The sequence below is a fragment of the Dromiciops gliroides genome, chromosome 1, assembly GCF_019393635.1.
Source record: "Dromiciops gliroides isolate mDroGli1 chromosome 1, mDroGli1.pri, whole genome shotgun sequence".
NCBI lineage: Eukaryota > Metazoa > Chordata > Mammalia > Microbiotheria > Microbiotheriidae > Dromiciops > Dromiciops gliroides.
In genome coordinates this window covers 755,325,868-755,346,463 of record NC_057861.1, presented here as the reverse complement: position 1 = coordinate 755,346,463, position 20,596 = coordinate 755,325,868, and the positions used below count along the sequence as shown (strand labels likewise).

The 20,596-nt window shown below is 44.4% G+C and overlaps 1 protein-coding gene across 2 annotated transcripts in view; it reads right to left on the bottom strand.

The window, feature by feature from the left end:
* POU6F2 (POU class 6 homeobox 2) overlaps positions 1-20,596 on the bottom strand; it is a 494,621-nt gene that overhangs the window by 52,806 nt on the left and 421,219 nt on the right. The window contains exon 6 of one of the 2 annotated variants that reach the window (XM_043978842.1): positions 8,071-8,220. The exons of the other annotated variant lie outside the window; for it this stretch is intronic. Within the exon in view, the coding sequence (XP_043834777.1) occupies positions 8,071-8,220 (150 nt within the window). The remainder of the gene's footprint in view (positions 1-8,070; positions 8,221-20,596) is intronic. 2 annotated transcript variants of the gene reach the window in all.

Genomic DNA, 20,596 nt, shown 5'->3' with positions numbered 1-20,596 from the left:
CTAACATCATTGCCAAGAAAATCCCATGGACAATATTGGCATCCATGGGGTCATGAGGAGTCAGACATGACTGAACAACAGCAATTAAAAGTCCACAGTCCCAATGTGTTCAGATTTGCCTCCCAGCTCAGCCATGGACACGTGTAGGCTACATCTGTGGCAGAGGGAAGTAGGAAGCTAGGGAAGGCCATCTGATTTTAGAATGTTTTTTTCTCTGGACTGTCAGCTAGCTCATATTTGAACACAATGCCATTTCCACAAATATTGCCTCCTTTGAGCCTGGCTTTAGCTCTGGGATTTTGGGAAGGCAGTCCTGTTTCGCTGGTGAGGATACGGAAACTCAAAGAGGGAGAGTGATTTGCCCACAGTCACACAGAGATTAAGCGGAAAAGGCAGGCGTTATTCCTAGGTCTTGTGATCCCAATGCTCTTGGCAGAAGAGACCCCTGCTGAGAGGACCGAATTCTAGGAAAGGTGAATGCTACAAATACTTTCTCCAAGTGAAGGCACCCCCTGAATACCTCCAAGGCTGATAAAAATAACTGCCAGTGTGGCATCTCTGAGGGACCAGGCTTAGAGTCAAGGAGAGCTGAGTTCAAGTCTTGTCTCTGACATGCTGCTTGTAGGGCCTGGGCCAAGTCAATGGACCCTTCATTCAGTGGCCCAGGCAATGCTTTAAGAGTAAGTTACAGGTGCGGCTAGGTAGCACAGTGGATAGAGCACTGGCCCTGGTCAGGAGGACATGAGTTCAAATCCAGCCTCAGACACTTAACACTTACTAGCTGTGTGACCCTGGGCAAGTCACTTAACCCCAATTACCTAACAAACAAAAAAAGAAAGCAGAAGAGTAAGTTACAGAGGGGCAGCTAGGTGGTGCAGTGGATAGAGCACCGGCCCTGGATTCAGGAGGATCTGAGTTCAAATCCAGCCTCAGACGCTTGACCCTTACTAGCTATGTGACCCTGGGTAAGTCACTTAACCCTCATTGCCCCACAAACAAATAAATAAAAGTAAGTTACAGAAAAGCTGCTATCTGCATCATTGGAAGGCAGTTCTCCACAATGACTACAGGTCTGCAGCAAACCCCACGCCAAGCCTGACACTGATATAATGATATGTTTGTATACATAATCTCGTTTGAGCCTCATTTCTTAACTGTACACGTTACTGCAAGAACACAGACTTGCGATGCATAGTTATAGTTTTGGCTCCTTCCCAATCACAATCCCATATTTACTTGTCTGAGCACATTGTCTTCCTCTAATAGATTACAAGCTTCTTTTTTTTTTTAGTGAGGCAATGGGGGTTAAGTGACTTGCCCAGGGTCACACAGCTAGTAAGTGTTAAATGTCTGAGGCCGGATTTGAACTCAGGTCCTCCTGACTCCAGGGCCGGTGCTCTATCCACTGCAGCACCACCTAGCTGCCCCTGATTACAAGCTTCTTGAGAGCAGGGACAATCTTAGAGTAACAGCTAGTATTTGTAGAGTGCTTTAAGGTTTGCCAAATGCTTTACACACCTCATTTGACCCTCAAAACATCCCTATGAGGTAGGTACTATTTTTATCCCCATTTTATTTATCAGGAAACTGAGGCTTAGGAAGGTTAAACAACTTGTCTAAGGGCTATACAGCTAGTAATGCGTAAGGCAAGGTTCACACTCAGGTCTTCCTGACTCCAAGTCCGACACTGTTTACCACATCACCCAATTGCCTGCTTCATTTTTGCCTTTCAAGCCCCAGCAGAGAGCAGTGTCCCTAGCACAGAGTGGACATATAGTAAATGACTGCTGATTAATTGATCAGCAAAGCGGGAGTAAGTGACAAAGCTCTGGCTTGGGGCTGGAGCAGAGCAATTAAGAACTCTTACTGTACCTGCTTAGGTATATTTATTAATTATCTCCTTAGTTAGTCTCTTTTCTCCTAAACAGGAAGGGAGGTGTCTAGAATTCCTGTAGGTAAAACCTTAGAGGCTTCTCCCTCCCCCTTCATCCCCATCCTATGGTTAGGTAAAGAAAATCCATCTGGACAAGGGACTGGATAAAGAAACAGAGAGGCAGCTGCATTGCCTGGTGGTTTGTAGGCCAGTGTCCAAGAAAAAAAAATAGATCTCATTGTACACTGGTGTGTGTGTGTGTGTGTGTGTGTGTGTGTGAGAGAGAGAGAGAGAGAGAGAGAGAGAGAGAGAGAGAGAGAGAGAGAGAGAGAGAGAGAGAGAATGAGAATTAGAGTTGGGGGTGAAGGGTGGAAAATAATTCAGGGGCTGTTTTCATTCATTTAAGAAGGCTCTTTCTTTCACTTAATGGACTTGATTTGATTAACCCTTGAATTTCTGAAAAGGGGATTCAGCTCCTTTCTCTTCATAAAGAGACAGTGAGAGAATGGAAAAGGGAAAGGGGGTGGGGGAAGGGCCCTTGGTAGTGTGGGGAAGGTCCGGGGCTGCATAATGCATTCTTATAATGAGGGTTCTAGTGAGGGCTCTTGCTGATGGCTCTGACCAGCTCTGTGACCTGATTATGTCGCTGAGTGTCAGCAGCTGAGACACTACAAAGCAAACCATCCCAGCCAATCTATCTCCATTGTAATCACTCTCATTGCTGCTCCTGCCGAGAGCCTTGTTAGGAGCAGCCCAGCCATCAGGCGTCATTAGCACCATTTAACGTCAAGCAGCTCAGAAGGCAAACGGTAGCTCATCAGGATAATGAGGACCAAAGTAGGCCCTGCTATTATCTGAGATGGGGTGGGGGAGGGGAGAATCAACAAGGATGCTCTCCTTATTTGGGTCTGACAGCTAATTATCGATTAAAAAGCTCCAAAGATGGGCACGACTGAATGAATGACTAGTGAGCAAGACTTGCATTTGTCCTCAGGTGGAGGGGTTTTGTATTAGAAGTACCCGGGGGCTCTTTGGAGAGCCCTGTATTAACACACATAAACCCAGGAGAATATGTCACTGTAGGAGCTCAGAGCACCTGTAGAAATCCAACCTCACCTTTAGATTCAAGGGAGAAAAAAATCGTAATTGGGAACTATCTATAATGATGATCTCCTAGAGGTATGCTCCGTCACTTTTAAGTTAATGGAAATTAACATGGGTTCCTTTATTTTTTTAACCTTCTGGAAATGAAAATAAGGGACTAATTTCCTTCAGGACACCAAAGAAACAAAAAATTGAATGTGATTCAAATGAAAAACCACATGTACAATATAAGTATGAACACACAGCATACAGCTAATTTGAGGAGGGAGGGCGCTAGTAGCTTTATTTAATTAAGATGCCAGGGTTTATTGCCATTATCTATCTTTTAATGACTCATTGATACTGGCTGGGACTGTGTATGTGATGTGGGGCTTCATCTCCCTGGGCCTCAGTTTCCTCCTGTGTAAAATGAGAGGGCTGCACTAGATGACCTGAGATCTCTTCCAGGTCTTGATTTATGGTTCTATGAAACTTTGCAGCCCTTGTCCAGCTGACCATGTGTATTACACTAATGGACTCTGGAGTTGGAAACCTTATGGTAAGGACTGGTCATGGCAAGCAAGCCTTCCAAACTGCCACCTAAGTAGAATCGATTTTCATTCCAGGCAGATAGCTCAGCAAGGGGGAAAAAGAGGTGACAACTGGAGGGTGGTATGAGAATTCACAAAGACCTCCAAGAGGATGCAGGTAAATAGCAGCACGGGTAGAGAACTAAGCCTGGAGTTAGGAAGACAGAAGTTCAAATCTAGCCTTAGATATTTACTCACTGTATGACCCTGGGCAAGTCATTTAACTTCTGCTCCCCTCAGTTTCCTCAACTGCAAAATGAGAATAATAATAGCACCTGCATCCCAGGGTTGTCGTGTGTATCAAAGGAGATCATATTTCTAAAGTGCTTAGCACTGTGCCTGGCACATGGTAGGCACTTAATAAATAATTGTCCTCTCTCCCTCCCCTGGATCCCTTTCCTCCCTTTCTGTGGGTGAGAAAGTATGGATAGGTTGTGATCCGCCGGATGTAGAGTCCACCTGGATGGAAGAAAGAATCCTTTGAAACATACTCTTTCAAAGGGTGTGTACAAAATCTCCTAAGCTCAGTAAACAAGCTTTACTTCAATGTTCCCAGTGTCCCCCATTTGTTTTTAGCTATGCTACCTGAGATGCTCACTCTTGTTTTTTTTTGCAGGGCAATGAGGGTTAAGTGACTTGCCCAGGGTCACACAGCTAGTAAGTGTCAAGTGTCTGAGGCTGGATTTGAACCCAGGTCCTCCTGAATTCAGGGCTGGTGCTTTATTCACTGCGCCACCTAGCTGCCCACTCTTGCTTATCTCTTTTGTGCACGTTCTTTTGAATTGGCTTTGATAGATGCACTAAAGCTTTATGGGAATTCTCTAAGGAATGGAAACCTCTCCTGGTTTCCCATAAGTAGTTGGCTCTCTAACTATGGTATATGAGCCAAGAACCCCTTTTGAGCCCAGATATGCCCTTTCTGCTTCCAGAATCCCTGTTTCTTAGCATTGAACAAAAGGCACCAGAAAAAACAAACAAAAGGAAGGATGACTCTCCCTTCTCTGAAGCGTGAGCTCAGAGGTTTGTGAAGTTATTGGCTCTCTTAGCACCATGAGCACATATAGCTGCAGCTTAGACATAAGCTGATACCATAATAGGGCCTTCCAGGGCAAGAGAAGCATTTAACCTGGGTTTTGAAAGCTTTATTCTTTTGTTCCTAGGAATGTTGATCAGCCCCACTGCTGCATGCACGAAGGCCATTCTTGGGGGGATCTCCTGAGGATCAAACTCTTCCCACTAATGCCAATCAATGGCCCGTTGATAATTAATAGTCCTCAAGAGATGTCCAGGGCCTAGAGGGGTTCTGTGAAGTCCTCATGTTCACACAACTACTAGGTGGCCAAGAGAGTTGAAAGAATGCTGGCTTTGCAATCAGAGCATTGGATTATTTTCTGCTTGCCCACAGAAAGCAGAACCAAGTACTGTGAGCCAAAGGGCAGATGTGGGCTCCAATCACCCATTACATCAGCACTGATTAAGTTCTTCCCATGTGCCAGGAATGGTGCCAAGGCCTATGCCAAGGGAATTCGAATGGAAGGTTCTTTCACCTTCCTGGTGTGGCCTTTCACAGGCCTCTCAACTTTGTTGGACCTTGGCTCCCTCATTGTAAAATGAGGGGCTGGACTAGAACGTGGGTCCTCCTTTTTTTTTGTCCTGGACTCCTTTGGCAGTCTGGAGAATCTTAGGGACCTCTTCTGAGAGTAAGGTCCTTAGATGCAGAAGATAAATAGATTTTTTTTTTTTGCGGGGCAAGGAGGGTTAAAGTGATGCCCAGGGTCACACAGCTAGTGTCAAGTGTCTGAGGCCGGATTTGAACTCAGGTCCTCCTGAATCCAGGGCCGGTGCTTTATCCATTGCACCACCTAGCCACCCCCTGCTCAGTCATTCTGAACTGACTTAAAGTCAGCTTTTACTCAAAACTACCTTCAGTGCCAGTGGACAGCACTCACTTGAAAAGTTAACAGACCAGAGGAGTTCTTCTCCAGACAGGGAGCAGAGGAGATCTGTGCAAACAACAAATGAGGCCAACATTAGCCCTTGAGCAGGAAAAGGATCTTTCCTCCTGCTGCTTGTACAACCTGTGGCATTCCTGGGTATTTTTTTCCCACCAGCAAAGTAAAGCCCAGCTGGCTCCTTATGTATTTTTTCAAGCATAGAATCATTGAAAATGCCTGAATAGTGAGGGATGGAAGTGCTTTCTACGTGAACATTTGAACAGAAAAACCAGATGGGTAAACGGATGAGAGAAGAGCATTTCTCTTCCAATTTGCATCTTAAAAAGAGTCCAGCGCATCCCAGGAGAAGAGAAGAGGCGGGGTTGGTCTATTTCTGGGGCACAGATAGCAAGAAACCAGCTTTTGAGATGGAACTGATCTGACTATGACTTATGACCATTATAACCAACTTTTCTTCCATCCCAATCCCCCATCCCTCCAGAAATCTTAATAGGCTTTTGAGAGGCACCATTTAAAGCTGGCTGCATCAAATGATCCCTTGATGAAAAGGGATTGAAACAAGGGTTAAAGTAGACATTGAGAGGTTATTGTAGAGGGCACACTGTTCATACAATCCCCCTTTAATATGTGTGGTGCGCCCCTGCGATAAGATGATTCATTAGATAAGGGCTCTCTTTGACAAGCTCCATCGTTCAACCCTCTGGGTACTGATAGAACAATTCTGCACCCACCCAGGAAATAGAACAAGGTCAGCATTTTTTCCTTGGGCCTTCTATGCGGACATTTTCGCTACGAATGCATCTTTGTTTACTCCTCATGTATAATCAAAACAAAGTTGGAGGCAGCAGGATCCCCTTTGCCCCAGAATGCACCAAGTAAGCTTTAAGGTGAGCAAAAGTCTCCATCAGGAAATATTTCAGTAAAGAAGGGGCTTTACCCTTTGGACTTATCATCTCTCAGCATGAAGAGAAGAGAACTGCAGTGGTCTCATCAAGGATGTCTCCAACTGAATTTGGCCATCTCATCCCAGGGGAAATGTCTGATAGCTGCCTGAATATAGCCTCGAGTTGGTTTATCAGGATGATAAACTCCATGATTGGGAAGCCTCGTTAATGCATTTGTTATCATGGTCTGTGAGCTTCTATTGCTGTGAAATGGACAGCACTGTTAACTTGATGACAAACGATCAGTGGCCCCCATGGATGGGCTGGTAGTGATGATGATGAAAGAGCAACAGGAGCAGCAGAAGTGACATGAGAGAAGCAGATGGGGCAGAGCCAATGGGCAGATGGCTTGGTTCTCACTTATCCTTTCCCTTTGTTGTTTCTTAAGATTACATCTATAACATGCATATATATTTATACTAAAATCTATGGATTAAAAGATGTGTTTCTGTGAGAAAGAGGTGTGGTGGACAGAGTGGGGGACTTGCAGTCAGTCCCCCAGTGGATTGTAAGCACTGTTAGGGCAGGGACTGTCTTTTGCTTTTTTTGTATCCCCAGTACTTAGCACAATGCCTGGCACATAAGAGATGCTTAATAAGTATTGATTGATTGAGAATTGGGCTTAAATCTTACTTCTGGTGCTTTTTCCTCTGTCATTTTGGGCAACTCACTTAACTTTCCTAGGTCTTGGTTTCTTCATCTGTAAAATGAATGCTTGGCTTAGGAGGCCTCAGAGACCACTTCTAAATCTGTGATCCTGTGTCCCTCGAGTCTAGGACTCTCGCATATAATTTTTTTTTAACAATTTTTTTTTTTTTGCGGGGCAATGGGGGTTAAGTGACTTGCCCAGGGTCACACAGCTAGTAAGTGTCAAGTATCTGAGGCCGGATTTGAACTCAGGTCCTCCTGAATCCAGGGCCGGTGCTTCATCCACTGCGCCACCTAGCCGCCCCCATTCGCATATAATTTAATTTCTTTTGTGCCTCCAGCAATTGGCTACCTAGCATCAGTCCCTGATGTGCTGTGTTCTATATTAAATAGAAGGCTTTTCAAATCCAGGAGTTCCCAAAGTCAACAAAATCACAGTGTCTTTGTGTACTAAAATATTACTTCTTCAATCATAGACTCAGGAGTCTTTGGTTGGTTGATTTTGTTCCGAACCAGTGGTTTCATCAGTGGGGGATCTCCTGATGTGAGCAGCCTTCCATTGTTGCAGACCAACAACTCCTTTGTGACTTAGAGTTGTAGAAATTTCCTTGGGAGCACTGGGAGGAGAAGTACATGGCCCACAGTCACCCAGCTAACATGTGCCAGAGGCAGAGCTTGGGTACAGGTCTTCCTGACCCTATGGGCCCCTCTCTGCACTGCATCGTGTTACTTTTCTTAGGGATTGTGTAGATAGTAGAAGAGTCACCTTTGACCTCTGGGCCAGAGAACTCTGGGTTCTAAAAAAGAAATGACTTTTCAACCCTGTTTTCATCCTTGGCATGGCTAGCAAACAGTGCTCATGTGCCTCCAAAATGTGCGGTCACATATCATCATCATGCAAATCCAAAACCCAAAGCAAACATTTCCTTTCCCAGATCCATCTGCCATGAGAAAGTCCTCTCCCAACTCCCACTCACCTGTCCTTGGGCATTAGTAACTAGTTGGCCTGTGACCCCCTGAAGGCTGGAGAGTGCATTGCCAAAAGCCTGCGAGCTCGCTAGGGAGCTCATGGTGGCTGCTGCCGCAGCTGCTGCTGCTGCCTGACTTGCTAGTGGGTTATTAACCAGCTGAAAAGAGAGAAAAGATTACAGTGAAAACCACTGAGGGTTACAGGAAGAGAACACGGACACAACACTTAAGGAGATAGCCCCCACGCTCACTCTGTGGTAGCACCTTTCTGCAAAACAAGCCGGCTGGCTTCTTGTGGAGAGTAAAACACCCATCTGAAGGTTCCTCATCTGGCTGAGGGGCTACTAGCCCAGGGCCATTGGAACTTTGTCCCAGGGTGAGGATTTAGAAGGCACAAAATTTAAAGTGTGTTGTCTTTTAGCAGAGAAAAGGAAGATTAGGAGAGCATGAGATCACATGTTTAATGGTGAGTGGGAAAGAGAAGGTCTGAGGTCTCGAGGTGATTGGGACAGGGGACTACAAGGGGGAAGGCTCCCTTGTGCCCTCCTTTTTTTTCCTTCAGTCTAGGAAGAAATCCCCAAGACTTGGCTGCTCTGTCACCATTCCAGGACTTCCACTTCCCTTTCTTATTTTCAGGGGACCAGTCTCTCTTCTGAACTCCCTTCATGAGCACTGACAATTCCCACCAGACAGACAATAGTTATTCTGATGCTCCATCCCCACTCCACGCTATTGGTGTACCAGGGAGTCTTGTTCAAGCTGGTGATTTGCAAAGGATATGGGGCCCCAAATGCTGTGGGTTGGACTATTTGCCCTCTGAGATCCCTTCTAGCTTTGAACTTCTCTCCCTTCAGTCACTCAGGTAAGAGATTCTCTTTCCTTTTTTATTTTGTTTTATTTTTTTAGATTATTTTTCCTTAACTGCATTTATTTTAATTCTTTCCTTAATTCTTTTAAAATTATGAATAACTTAGTTGATTCAAGGGTGAATTTCACTAGATTTACCTGTCCTGGTGCTGTTTTCCCCAGGAAGTGTTGCCCCGGGCATGAAAATTGCATGTTATAGCTCTGGTGTTTGGGGTCACACTGCTCACCTGGTGAGGGAATGTGACTGCTCCCACAGGAAGAAAACCTCTGCAAACACTGCATGTCCCATTCTTGGAAAGTCTATCGAGGACTGCTGTTAGGTTCATGCCACTAACTAGGAGAGGTGTGTGTGTGTGTGTGTGAGGTTGGGCAAGAAGGGCTTGTGGAGACATTCCAAGGTGTGAAGAAAGCTGCCTGAACCAGCAAGGGGCTGAGGATTTGCTTCTAAAGGAGACTGTGAAGATGAGATTCCTAGAAGGAGCCCTCGGAGCTGGCTTTCAAACTGGGCATCTGAGAATCACTCTAGTGAGAAGCCTACTTATTAAATCAGTTGAGTGGATTCTTAAAATTGGTAGGAATTGTATGGATGGTCTGCACATTCTCCACCCAGCTGCTGAAGTGACCTTCCTAAAGCCTAGCTCTGACCAGGTCACTTCCTTACTCAGTGAAATACAGTGCTTCCCCATTACCTCCAGGACCAAATATAAAGTCCTCTGTTTGGATTTTTAAGGATATTCACAATCTAACCTTTCCCTACCTCTCACATCTTGCCTTCTACTACCTTCAACCCACTCTCTGATGCAGCCAGACTGACCTATTTCATGCTCTTTGATACTTCATTTCCCAACTCCATGCCTTTGCGAGGTTGGTCCCCATACCTGGGATGCTCTCCCTTCCAAATTCTAACTCTTCAAATCTCTGACTTACTAGAGGACTCAACGGAAGGGCCACTTGCACCAGGAAGCCTTTCCTGATTCTTTCCCTCTGAAATCTTCCACAGGTAGTGCAATGGATAGAATGCTGCACTAGCAGGAGTCAGGAAGTCCTGAGTTCAAATTCTGTCTCAGACAGAGTGACTGTGGGAAAGTCACTTAACATCTCTCAGCCTCAGTTTCCACATCTGTAAAATGGGAATCATAATAGCGCCTACCTCTCAGGGTGTTTTAAGGATCAAATGAGAGAGTGTGGACATTGTTTAGCAAAACCCAAAGCACTGTATAAATGCCAGGTAAACTGCACGCATCTTATATGTTCTGATTCATAGATTTTGTCTGCTTCATTAACATATCGGCTCCAAGAAAGTGGTGCCTATTTTTGCATTTCTTTGTATCTATCCTTGGAACTTCCCATAGTGCTTGGCACACAGTAAGTGCTTAATGAACGATTATTGATTGGTTTCCAAGTTGTCACTGCTTCCCCATGGTTGTGGCGGGCTGCCTGTCCAGGCATAGCAGCCTCCGTGGCTTCCCTCTCGAGCTTTGGAAGGAGGAGAGAAAATGGAGCTCAGCAGGGGATGGGAATTCCTATTAAACCCCTGGGGCTTTCCGGGGCCCCCTCTTGAGAACTGACATCTCATTCTCCATTGCATGCATTGGGGAAAGGTTTGGGGGAATAGGCATCAGGGGTATGAGAATTCAACTTGAGCATGTTTGGGTGAGGATAGGGACGGGCTGTTCCCATTTGGCTGCGAGCGTTAGGAAGGCCTTGGTGGCCTCTCTTCACTCAGAGCCAAGAGGGGCTGAAGGAGAAGATACCCACTGTGATCTGTCTGGGGCTTTGCCCTCTTTGTCCTTCTTGTCCTTTTTGCTTTGGAGCCACAAGAGCCAGGAGGGGCAGTGCCAAAAGAGGCTGGGCATATGTGTGGAGAGGGGAATGGGCCAAGAGAGGGGCACAAGAAAGGAGGAGGCTGCAGCTGCCAAAATCTATTTTTCCATGGAGGCCAATTCAATCCACTTTATTCTGCCAATTTTCCACGCCACGAGTTTTCGGGCCTCCTGACCATGAGGCAGAAGTATAGCTTGAACAAAAATCTGCATTTAGGTTAATGACTAGATATAAATTCAAGAAACATTTAAACCATTTTCACAGTCCTGGTTTTGATACATGAATTTCATTTGTATTTATTCTAGGGTGTTATTTTTTTCCAGATAGTTTCTCTCAAGTACAACAATTGTTATGTATAATAATGTATTTTCCATCCCAGATTCCCACATTGGTGCCAATTCCTCTATTTTAAAGGGATTCTACTTAGAAGACAACTGGGAACAGAAAGCCTTAAAAGCCACCCTGAATTCTGCTCTATTCCTTGAAGCTCTTCTTTTAAAAACGTGTCATTTCCCCTTTTTTTCACAGAGACATTTTAAAGTTTATCTCTTCAAATTTTTTTCCCTGGGTTTTATCACAGAACAGAAAATGGGATATCAGTTCTTGGAAAGTTCCACCAAATCTCTTGGTTCATAAGAATGTTTGGTTTAGGTGACACATAGGCCTCACTGATGTTAGGCCTTGCCCCAAACAAATCCCACAAGGCTAATTATTGCAGTAACTGAATTGATGAAAGATATTGTTTGCATAAACAATGGAATTCAAGTCCATCACTAAACACATTTTTTGCCTTTCTATTCCTCCAACATTAGGTAAACAAAGAAAACAAAAACAAGTCTTCGTTGTGAAATCTGGCTCTGGTCAAATTGGGGTCGGCCCTGGGTCAGTTTTGGCCACATCATCCCAAATGTCCTCTGGACATGGTGGTGATGGAAGAAGGGTGGAGGAGAGATAGACATCTGTCAGTCTGGGTAAAAGGCTAAGAAGATCTTGGGGAATCTCCTTCCCAGATCCCTAATATGGAGACTCTGTTCTCTGATATTCCATCAGATGGCTCGCTGTCAGCCTTTCCATCCTACACTTTACTGACACCGTGGAAACTAATGGTCCTGGTAGCGATGCTGAATTCCCAAAGTGCCTTCTGAATCATCAAGGAAAGCTGCATTTATGTATTCAGTTGTTGTTAGATTGCTAAAAAGTTTATTTCATTCTTAATTTTGGGTTGAGGATTTCATTCTTTCAATGGCTAGGTCCCACCATCCTAAACGCTAATGGAGGGAGACAGGTGTGGATTCCCATTAATGAGGACACACAATTTCAGGGCAACAAAGGGAACCGAAATGACCACAAGCATGCTCCAACAGCCTGGACCATTACTGCAGTAAAAAACAGAACATTCTTCTGTCTTCTTGAGATGGATCCAAATGTGTTGGATCTAATAACTCCTTGCATGTAGGTCATCCTGCTTGGGCCCAGCTTTACAGATGGAGGGGCAACCTTTAAGTGGCTACTATGGGTGATACTTTAGATATCAAAGGAGGGATTAAGTGAAATTTGAAAAGCTAATGCCCATTGAAATTGCCAATAAGACAGGGAAGTAGGGGGCTGTCCTTTGGGCTGGGGAAAGGAACTTGGGGCAGCTCTCAAGGACTGTCTGTGTTATTCCAGGTCGGGGAGGTTTTGTTCATATTTTTCTCTGCTCCTCTCTCTCTCTTTTTTTTTTTGCTCCTCTCTTACCAGTACAGAATGCCATTTCCTTTCCCTGTTCCAATCTCCTTTCACTGTCTGCCTTTCCTCTCTAATAGAGCAAATGCTACTGGAAATGGCTTTTATGGGCTCCATATCCCCATCAGTGTGGAGAGCTGGTCCCATGAAAGGGAGAAATGAGCAGTGCTGCTCTATTCACTTGAATGGGGACTCAGAGCAACGGGGATTTCTTACAGACTGTGGAGATGAGTTAATCTGAAGGTGACAATTCCTGGTGCCTGCTTGGGGATGCGGTTCCCTAAATGTTTCCAAAGCTTGCCTCTCCTGTGGCTGGTGCCATGGTTATATCATAATCCGTGGTAAGTAAGATGTGTGCTTGCTGTTACCCCCCAGGTCATGTCACTTTGGATTGTGCCCAGTCATGTCCTGTGAGCAGCCTGACTCTCAAGGCTCGGGCCTGACGGGTGAGTCTGTTCGGATTTGGACAGCCGAGATCCGAGGCATGACAAATGCAGGTAATGAGCACATTAACTTTCTAGGAGGGACCAGACATTCTGGATGTCCCTGCCAGGTTGATGCCTTCAGATATTTCAATAGCAATGTGCCCAGCAAGCTCAGGATGGCCCAATTAAGGTTCCCCTACATGACATGGTGTTGATTCAAACAGGCCAACTTGGAAACCATCTTTCTTTGTCTGCATGTTTCTAAAAGGTGAGCCTCTAGGACCTCCCCCTCCCTATGCTATTTTTATAGGATGAGGTCTTAGAATTCTGATGTGCACATCAGGACTCTGAGAGTGGCAGACCTACTCAGTAGATCTGGGTTCCAATCTTGTTGCTATATTGGCTGTGTGACTCTGGGTAAGTCACTTAACCTTGATGAATCTTATTCCTCTTTTGTAAAATGGATAAAATAAAATCCATAATGCCTACATTTTAGGCTTGTTTTATGGTTTAAAACCTTAAAGCACTAATATTAATGTTGATTGTTGCTTCTATTTGATGTCCACTTGCTTTTGTGTCTCACATATCCCAAGTCCCAGTTCTGAAACCTATGGATCATATATAGGCTGGAAACGAGTTTTTTCAATTCTGATCCATAAAACTAATTTCTTCAAAGTGATTGAAGCGGTTATTGAATAGCCAACTCTGGATAAGGTGGCCAGAGTGGTGCCGGGTGGAGACCAAAGGGGAAGGCCACGATCCCCATTGGCCAGGAATTCATAGGATAAGAAAGGAGAGACTTGTATATGAACAATAGTTTAACAATTCAATCCTCTAGGACTTTATTAATTCTGCCTCCTATGGTTCAGGTAGTGTGCATTTTGGGTCAGAAGACGCCAGGTCAAATCCCAGCTCTGCTCCTTACTCACTGTGTGACTTTGGGCAAGACACTTTAATGTTTTTCAGCCTCAGTTTTCCCATTTACAAAAAAGAGGAAGTTAGACTAGAAGACCCCCAAGTTCCCCTCCAGTTCTGGATCCTGACTTTGGGGCTTTGATTTGTTCTTCTTTACCCCATGATGTCATTCGTTAAAGGAGCCGCTGGCCCAGAGCCTTCCTTGGCCACTTCAGGTTGGCAGCCTTCCTGTGACTTAAAGACTTAGGAAATTGCCTGGGCACACTAAGACATCCACAAATCAGGCGACCAATTTTAACAGCCACATAGGAAGTGCTTACTCTGTTTCAGGCATTGTGACTAGCCAGCGATGAAAGTGCCTGCCCTCAATGAGCTTACATTTTAATAGAGGAGATGACATGAATACAAACTGGTACATAGAAGATGCCTACAAAGAACATCAAAGAGAAGTGACTTGCCCATCAAAGAGAAGTGACTTGCTAGTCTGTGTCTGAGGGTCTTCCTGTCTCTGGGTCTGATCTCCTTTTATCCACTACTCCCCAGCTTCGTCTCATGGGCCAGGGAATGGACAACCAAAGAAGAGGGGCTGTCTTCAAGGAACGTGTATTTCCCAGGAGATAGGAGACATACACAGCTATGACCCTACTTGAAGCATGTCACAGAAATCTCTTCCAGAATCTTCTAGAAAAATATTGCCTCAGAGCAGGGTTTAGGTTTTTTAAAAATTCTCCCCCCATTGACCCAAACTAGCCCATGCAGCATGGCATAATGAAGAGAATACTGTACTTAGAGTCAGGAAGATATGAGTTCAAATCCTGCTTAAAACAGTTATCAGCTGTGTGACTCCGAACATGACACATGACCTCGCTGAGTCTTGGTTTCATCATCCGTACAATGGGAGTAATAATGGCATCTATTTCACAGGGTTGTTATTAGGAGCAATCTGGAGAAGGGTCCTTAGAGGTCATTAAGCCTGGATGAGGAAATGAAGGCTGAGAAGTTATGCTACTTTCCTGGGGTCCCACAGCTCATGAAAATCAGAGGCTGGGTTTGAACTTGGGTATTTCCGATTCCAAGTCCAGTGCCAACATGGCACCAAGCCATGTCAAGTCTATGCAAATGACAACGGCTACTTCTACTACCCAATTTAAGTAAACTAGACTATCTAGCCCTAAGCTGCTTGCAGCTCTTGGCAAAAGAACAGTCCAGAGTGGGATCTTACTCTCATTTCTCTGCAGAGGCCTTTTTTGTGCTCTCCTGCTTGCTTTAAGGGAAGACTACAAGGAAACAACAGCTAAACTAAAAAACTCCTGATTGCACGGGAGAGGGAACTCTCCCGATTGAGCTACCAGAGGCACAATCGGAGCACATTTCAGGTAGGAGGGAATTAGGAAGAATTGGCCGAGACATTACCTTCTCAGAATTCTCTTTGTTCCCCTTTGCTGGGAGTCAGGAACTCATTCAAGGAGGAAAAATGGCTGGCCCTCAAGGTGAGGCTCCAGAGGGGAGAACCCCAAGAGGGGACACTCTCCCTCCTTTGTGTCCCCAGCCTTCTTATTACAGCTCATTTTTTACTTTTGTTCGCATCCACAATAACCCTCCTGTTGCTGACATTGGGGGTCTTATTTCTCTCAGCACATCAAAATATTGTGGGAATTCTCCCGCAGGAAGCGACTGACAATATCCGAAAGAGACTAGCTTTGGGGCTGAGAATTTTTAATGAATTATTTGCCATATCTTTTTTAAAACCATATATACAATATCCCTCCCCCACCCTTGTCTTTGTTATTGGTGTCTCTCCCCATGTCTCTCTCTCTCTCTCTCTCTCTCTCTTTCTCACACACACACACACACACACACACACACACACACACACACTTCATTAACATCTGGATATTTAAGATCTTGGGGTTCCAGTGTAGCAGCTACAGCCCCAAGCCTGCAATTCTCTCTGCTTATTCTTGGGGAATCTCTGATTGGAATTTCAGGAAAAAAGATGAGAGAGATGTGGGCTTTGTTGAAAATGCCTCGGGTGAATCTTTCCCGGTCAGGGTCATGCATCCTGGTGATGCTCTTGAGTCAGCAAGGAGCTCACAATGGTTTTTTCCTTGTCTTTCACCTCTTGTTTCATAGACACTCGGAGATAACTGTTGGGGCCATGGGAGAGGCCGTGTGGTAGGATGTTGGATTTGGGGTCAGGAAGAACAGGGTTCAAATCCTACTTCTGACATTTATTAACTCATTGGCCATAGGCAATATCAGTTCAGTTCAATTCAATTCCACAAGTACTTATCAATCACCTCCTTTATGCTATCTTAGGCATTAGGGATTCAAAAGAAAAAATAAAATGGCCCCCAACCTCAAGAAAGTTGCACTGTATTAGAGTAACTTAATCTTTCCAAGACTTGGTTCCTCATCTGTAAAAGGGGATGATAAAACCCATCATATCAGCTTCAAAGGGTTCTTGTGGGACTCAAATGAAATAATATATGTATAGCATATTGCAGACTTTAAAGCCAGAATGCAAAAATCCAATCCACTGTTATTAAGCATTTACCTAACCCCTATTATCTGAAAGGCATTACTTTAAGGCTGTAGGTTGTAGAGCAGGCACTGGCCTGCATTGGTAGAGGGAGATTTCTCACCTAGGAGTTCCCAATATAAATGAAATCACAGGTCCCGTTCCCATCTCTATGTACCAGGAACCATGCTGCCTGCTGGGGTTCATTACAAAGGAAGCAAGATAAATAACAATAGTTGGGGACTTCAAGGAACTGGCATTCCACTGCACTGGGTACAGTGTGGAAATGCCAGCTATGATCTGATTATTTAATGTTTCCTTAAGGCCTTGGAGCCTCTAGACATGTCAAATGTCCAAATGGTTATGTTGCCCTTGATGCACTTTGGACCATGTGGAAAGGAACCAAACCTTAAGATTCTGAGCAGTGTGATCTGGTTATCCATGAAAATATATTTTTAAAAAGCAATATTTTGATATTATGTGATTGCAAGCTTAGCTTCAATGCCATATCAGAGCCATATAATTCATTGAAATAAGTATATTCTTATGTTGATGCTCAACATCTCAGCCTTTCCATAGCAGTCTTCATACTAAAGGGTGGAAGGAGCCCAGATCTCAGGTCCCCAGGATAATTGTTCATGATCAATAGGACATCATTCCCCTCATGAGCTATGTGTGTTTTATAGAGTATGGATATAGGGGCTGCTCTTTTTGCTACCGACTTTCTGTCCAGGCCCCTGGAATCGTTGCATTATTTGTTTTTAAATGAGGATGCTTATGCAGTCATCCCTCACAGGACACTGCTCGTTTCTTGGTGTCGGGGAGCACAGCAGGGTCTGCAGAAAGCCTCAAGGGCAGAGGGGAGGTGGCTAGTTCGTTTATACCCATGATGCACTTAACCTTTTCCATACGTCTTAAAATAGACATGGGCCAGCTGTTCCGGTGGCTTCCTCACCATGTCTCTCACTTCAAATGGCCGGGGAACATCTGCAGCGGGAACCAGCAGCAAGGTTTGGGGAGGAAGGGTGACCACATTCACCTCTCCCTTACACCAGCTGATGATCGGATACAGGGGCAGAATCAGGAAGCCTTGAGTTCAAATTCCGGATCAGACACTTGCTAGTTATTGACCCTGGGCAAGTCACTGAATTTCTCTCAATCTCAGATTCCTCATCCATAATGATAGTACCTACCTACCTACAGGGTTGTTGTAAGGATCAAATGGGATAATATATGTACAGCACTTTGTAATAAGGCATTTACAAATACTAGCAATTATTATTATTGTTGTAATGGATTTTATAAATCAAGCAAGTAATCAAAAATACTAATTAATTGTCCTCTGCACCAGGCAATGTAATAGGCATCGGGGATAATAATTATGGCTATCAATCAATCAATCAATCAGTTATCAGGCATTTATTAAACTGTGACTATGTGCCAGGCATTGTGCTAGGCACAGCGGGATGCAGATACAGACAGAAATGAATCCATCTTTGCCTTAAGAAGCTAACCATTTAATGGGAATTACCTCACACTGTTCTTGATGTTCTTGCTAGACGTGGAGGCAGAAAGGGCTGACTTCCTACCCTGTGTTAGACGCTCAAGGCCAGACACTGTATTGGGTGCTTCACAATGATCCTCTCATGTGATCTTCACAACAACTCTGGGAAGTTAAGTGCTATTATTATCCCATTTTTGCAGATGAAAAATGGAGACAAATAGGGGTAAATGACTTGCCCAGGGTCACAAAGCAAATAAGTGTCTGAGAGTGGGTTTGACCTCAGGTGTTCCCGATGTGGCTGGAGCCCGGTGCTCTCTTCATGGTCGCCTGACTGCCCTTTACTTAACCTCTCTGGGCTTCAGTTTCCCTATCTGTCACATGAAGAAGTTAGACTCAAAGGTTTTTGGGGATACTCTTCAGCTCTAATTATATGACACTATGGATGAACCTGGGCATGCCACTTAACCATTCTGGGCTTCAGTGTCCTTATTCTTCAAGATGAGGAGATTGGACCTCCAATACTGACTAGTCATGTGACCCAGGCAAGTCATTTACCTCTCTGTTTGCCTTAGTTTCCTCTTCTGTAAAAATGAGGCAGAGAAGGAAATGTCAAATCACTCCAGTATTTTTGCCAAGAAAACTCCAAATGGGATCACAAAGAGTCAGACGTGACACAGTAACCATGCGATCCCGAGTGTATTCAAGAGAAATACAGAATCCCTACCAGATCATTATTAGGAGGATGGAGGAAAGGCCTTCGTGGATGGGAGGCCCAGAAAAGCTACAGGACAGAGCTTGTTTGAGCTGAGCCGAGAAGGAAAGAAAAGGTCCTGTGGTTGTTGTCTGGGTGGGAACCTTTGCCATTTGGTGTCTTTATTTCAGTAATAATGAGTTCTGTCACTGAAGTCAGTGCACAGAATGGGCCTGGAAGAATAGAGGATGATTATGACCCGGAGGTCAATGGCTCAGAGATGCCTGTAGACATGAGCTGGCTGAAACACATTCCAGATGAGGAATTGGGAAGGACAGAAGAGCATTGATCCCAAACTGGCAAGATCCTTGAAGGCTGTAGCAACTGACCCCTTCATTTTACAGATGGAAAAACTAGGGATAAGAGAAGATAGAAATCTTGTTCAAGGTCTCACAGCTACTACACATCTGAGGTGGATTCAAACCCACTGGGTCAAAGTCCTAGTGCCCTGTCTGCTTCTCCATGTCTGCCATGAAGGATGCCATCAAAGAATTGATGAGATGAGCTCATCAGAGACAAGATGTTGAATCTAATTTAATTATGTTGTTGTCAACTCCCTTGGGGTTCTACTCTCTGCTAGATAATCAAATAGTCATTGTCAAATTCTAAAGCTTGAAGAGACATTTGAGATTGAAATGTAGAGATAATCCCAGAATCCTTGACTCCAAGAGTTAGAAGGAACCTCAGTCCAATCCCTAGAATGTAGACTCTCCCTATAATATACCAAACATGTGGTCAGCCAGGCTAAGCATAGTATCTGGCACATAGTAGGCACTTAATAAATGTTTATTACTTGACTGACCATCTTTGATCCAGTACTTCCAGTGAAGGGAAACCCATTACCTCCAGAGGCAGTTCATTCTACTTTTGAATAGTTTAATAGCTGAGGAAATTAAGCCAAAGAGAAGGATAAGTGGTTTGGTCCAGGTCAACAGATAAATAGTGACAGACTACAGAGTCAGGTCTAGAACCAATGTTTATGAGCCACCAGTACAATGGTCCTTCCACTACCTAATGCTGGCAGGTGATAAATAGATCATAATCTCAATTCACACTCAATGTGGGCAATACTCCACTCCACCTGTGTGTGATCTCAACCACATGGGTCTTCCATAAGTGATATAGCACATCCATACCTGTGGGACTGTTGTCCACATTCTCCCAGAAATTCATGGTGGAGGGAAGGGGAACCCAATGTGATGAGGGCCTTCTCTGCCTTCTCTTCATAACACAAGGACACAAGGAGAGGACAATAACTCTACAGGCCCCCTTAGTCTAGAGTCTAAAGCCTTATTATTGGGTGTAAAATGGAGATGTTTGGAGGCAGATTTGCAGATTAGAAATAAAAATGGTAGTGGTGGGGGGGGGGTGTTTCACTCAGACCCAGTGACAACAGTGAGAAGCACTAAGAGGGGAGAGAGAATAAAATAGAAAGCTGAGGACATTTAATGTAGGAAGAAAAGGAATCTACCTGTCAGAGAAGCCTGAAGTTGTGCCAGTATTGTAGCTATCACATGGAATAGAACTAAGGGCTGGTAAGGATCGCTGCAGGGGTGGCAGGGGAATTGGGAATGGCAATTTGGAAGAGCCCAGAATATGAGCAGCCAAGACGTCATTCTAATGCAATGGGACCAAAGAGGAAGTCAGTCGCTGGATGGAAATTTCACCACCAGTAAGTATCTGAGGTAGAATTGGAATCCAGGTCTTTCTGACTTCAGGTCACTCATTCTTCACTGTACTGAGCTACCATAGAATCATCCTTAGGAAGCTCAGCTAACATAACACCATCCTTGTTTTAGGCTAGGTTCCAGCATTAAACAATTAAACAAGATTAAACAATCTTGATTTAACTTCTTTGGGAAGGTAAATTTTTTTGTAAATAGTGAAAGAATCAACTTTCTAATCTTCACATGCAGTTGAGAACCGCCTGGAATGGTCTTTTCCATAGGACTGCTGGTCCAGTGACCCTAATTTGGAATCACTGGTAAAATAAATCCTTATG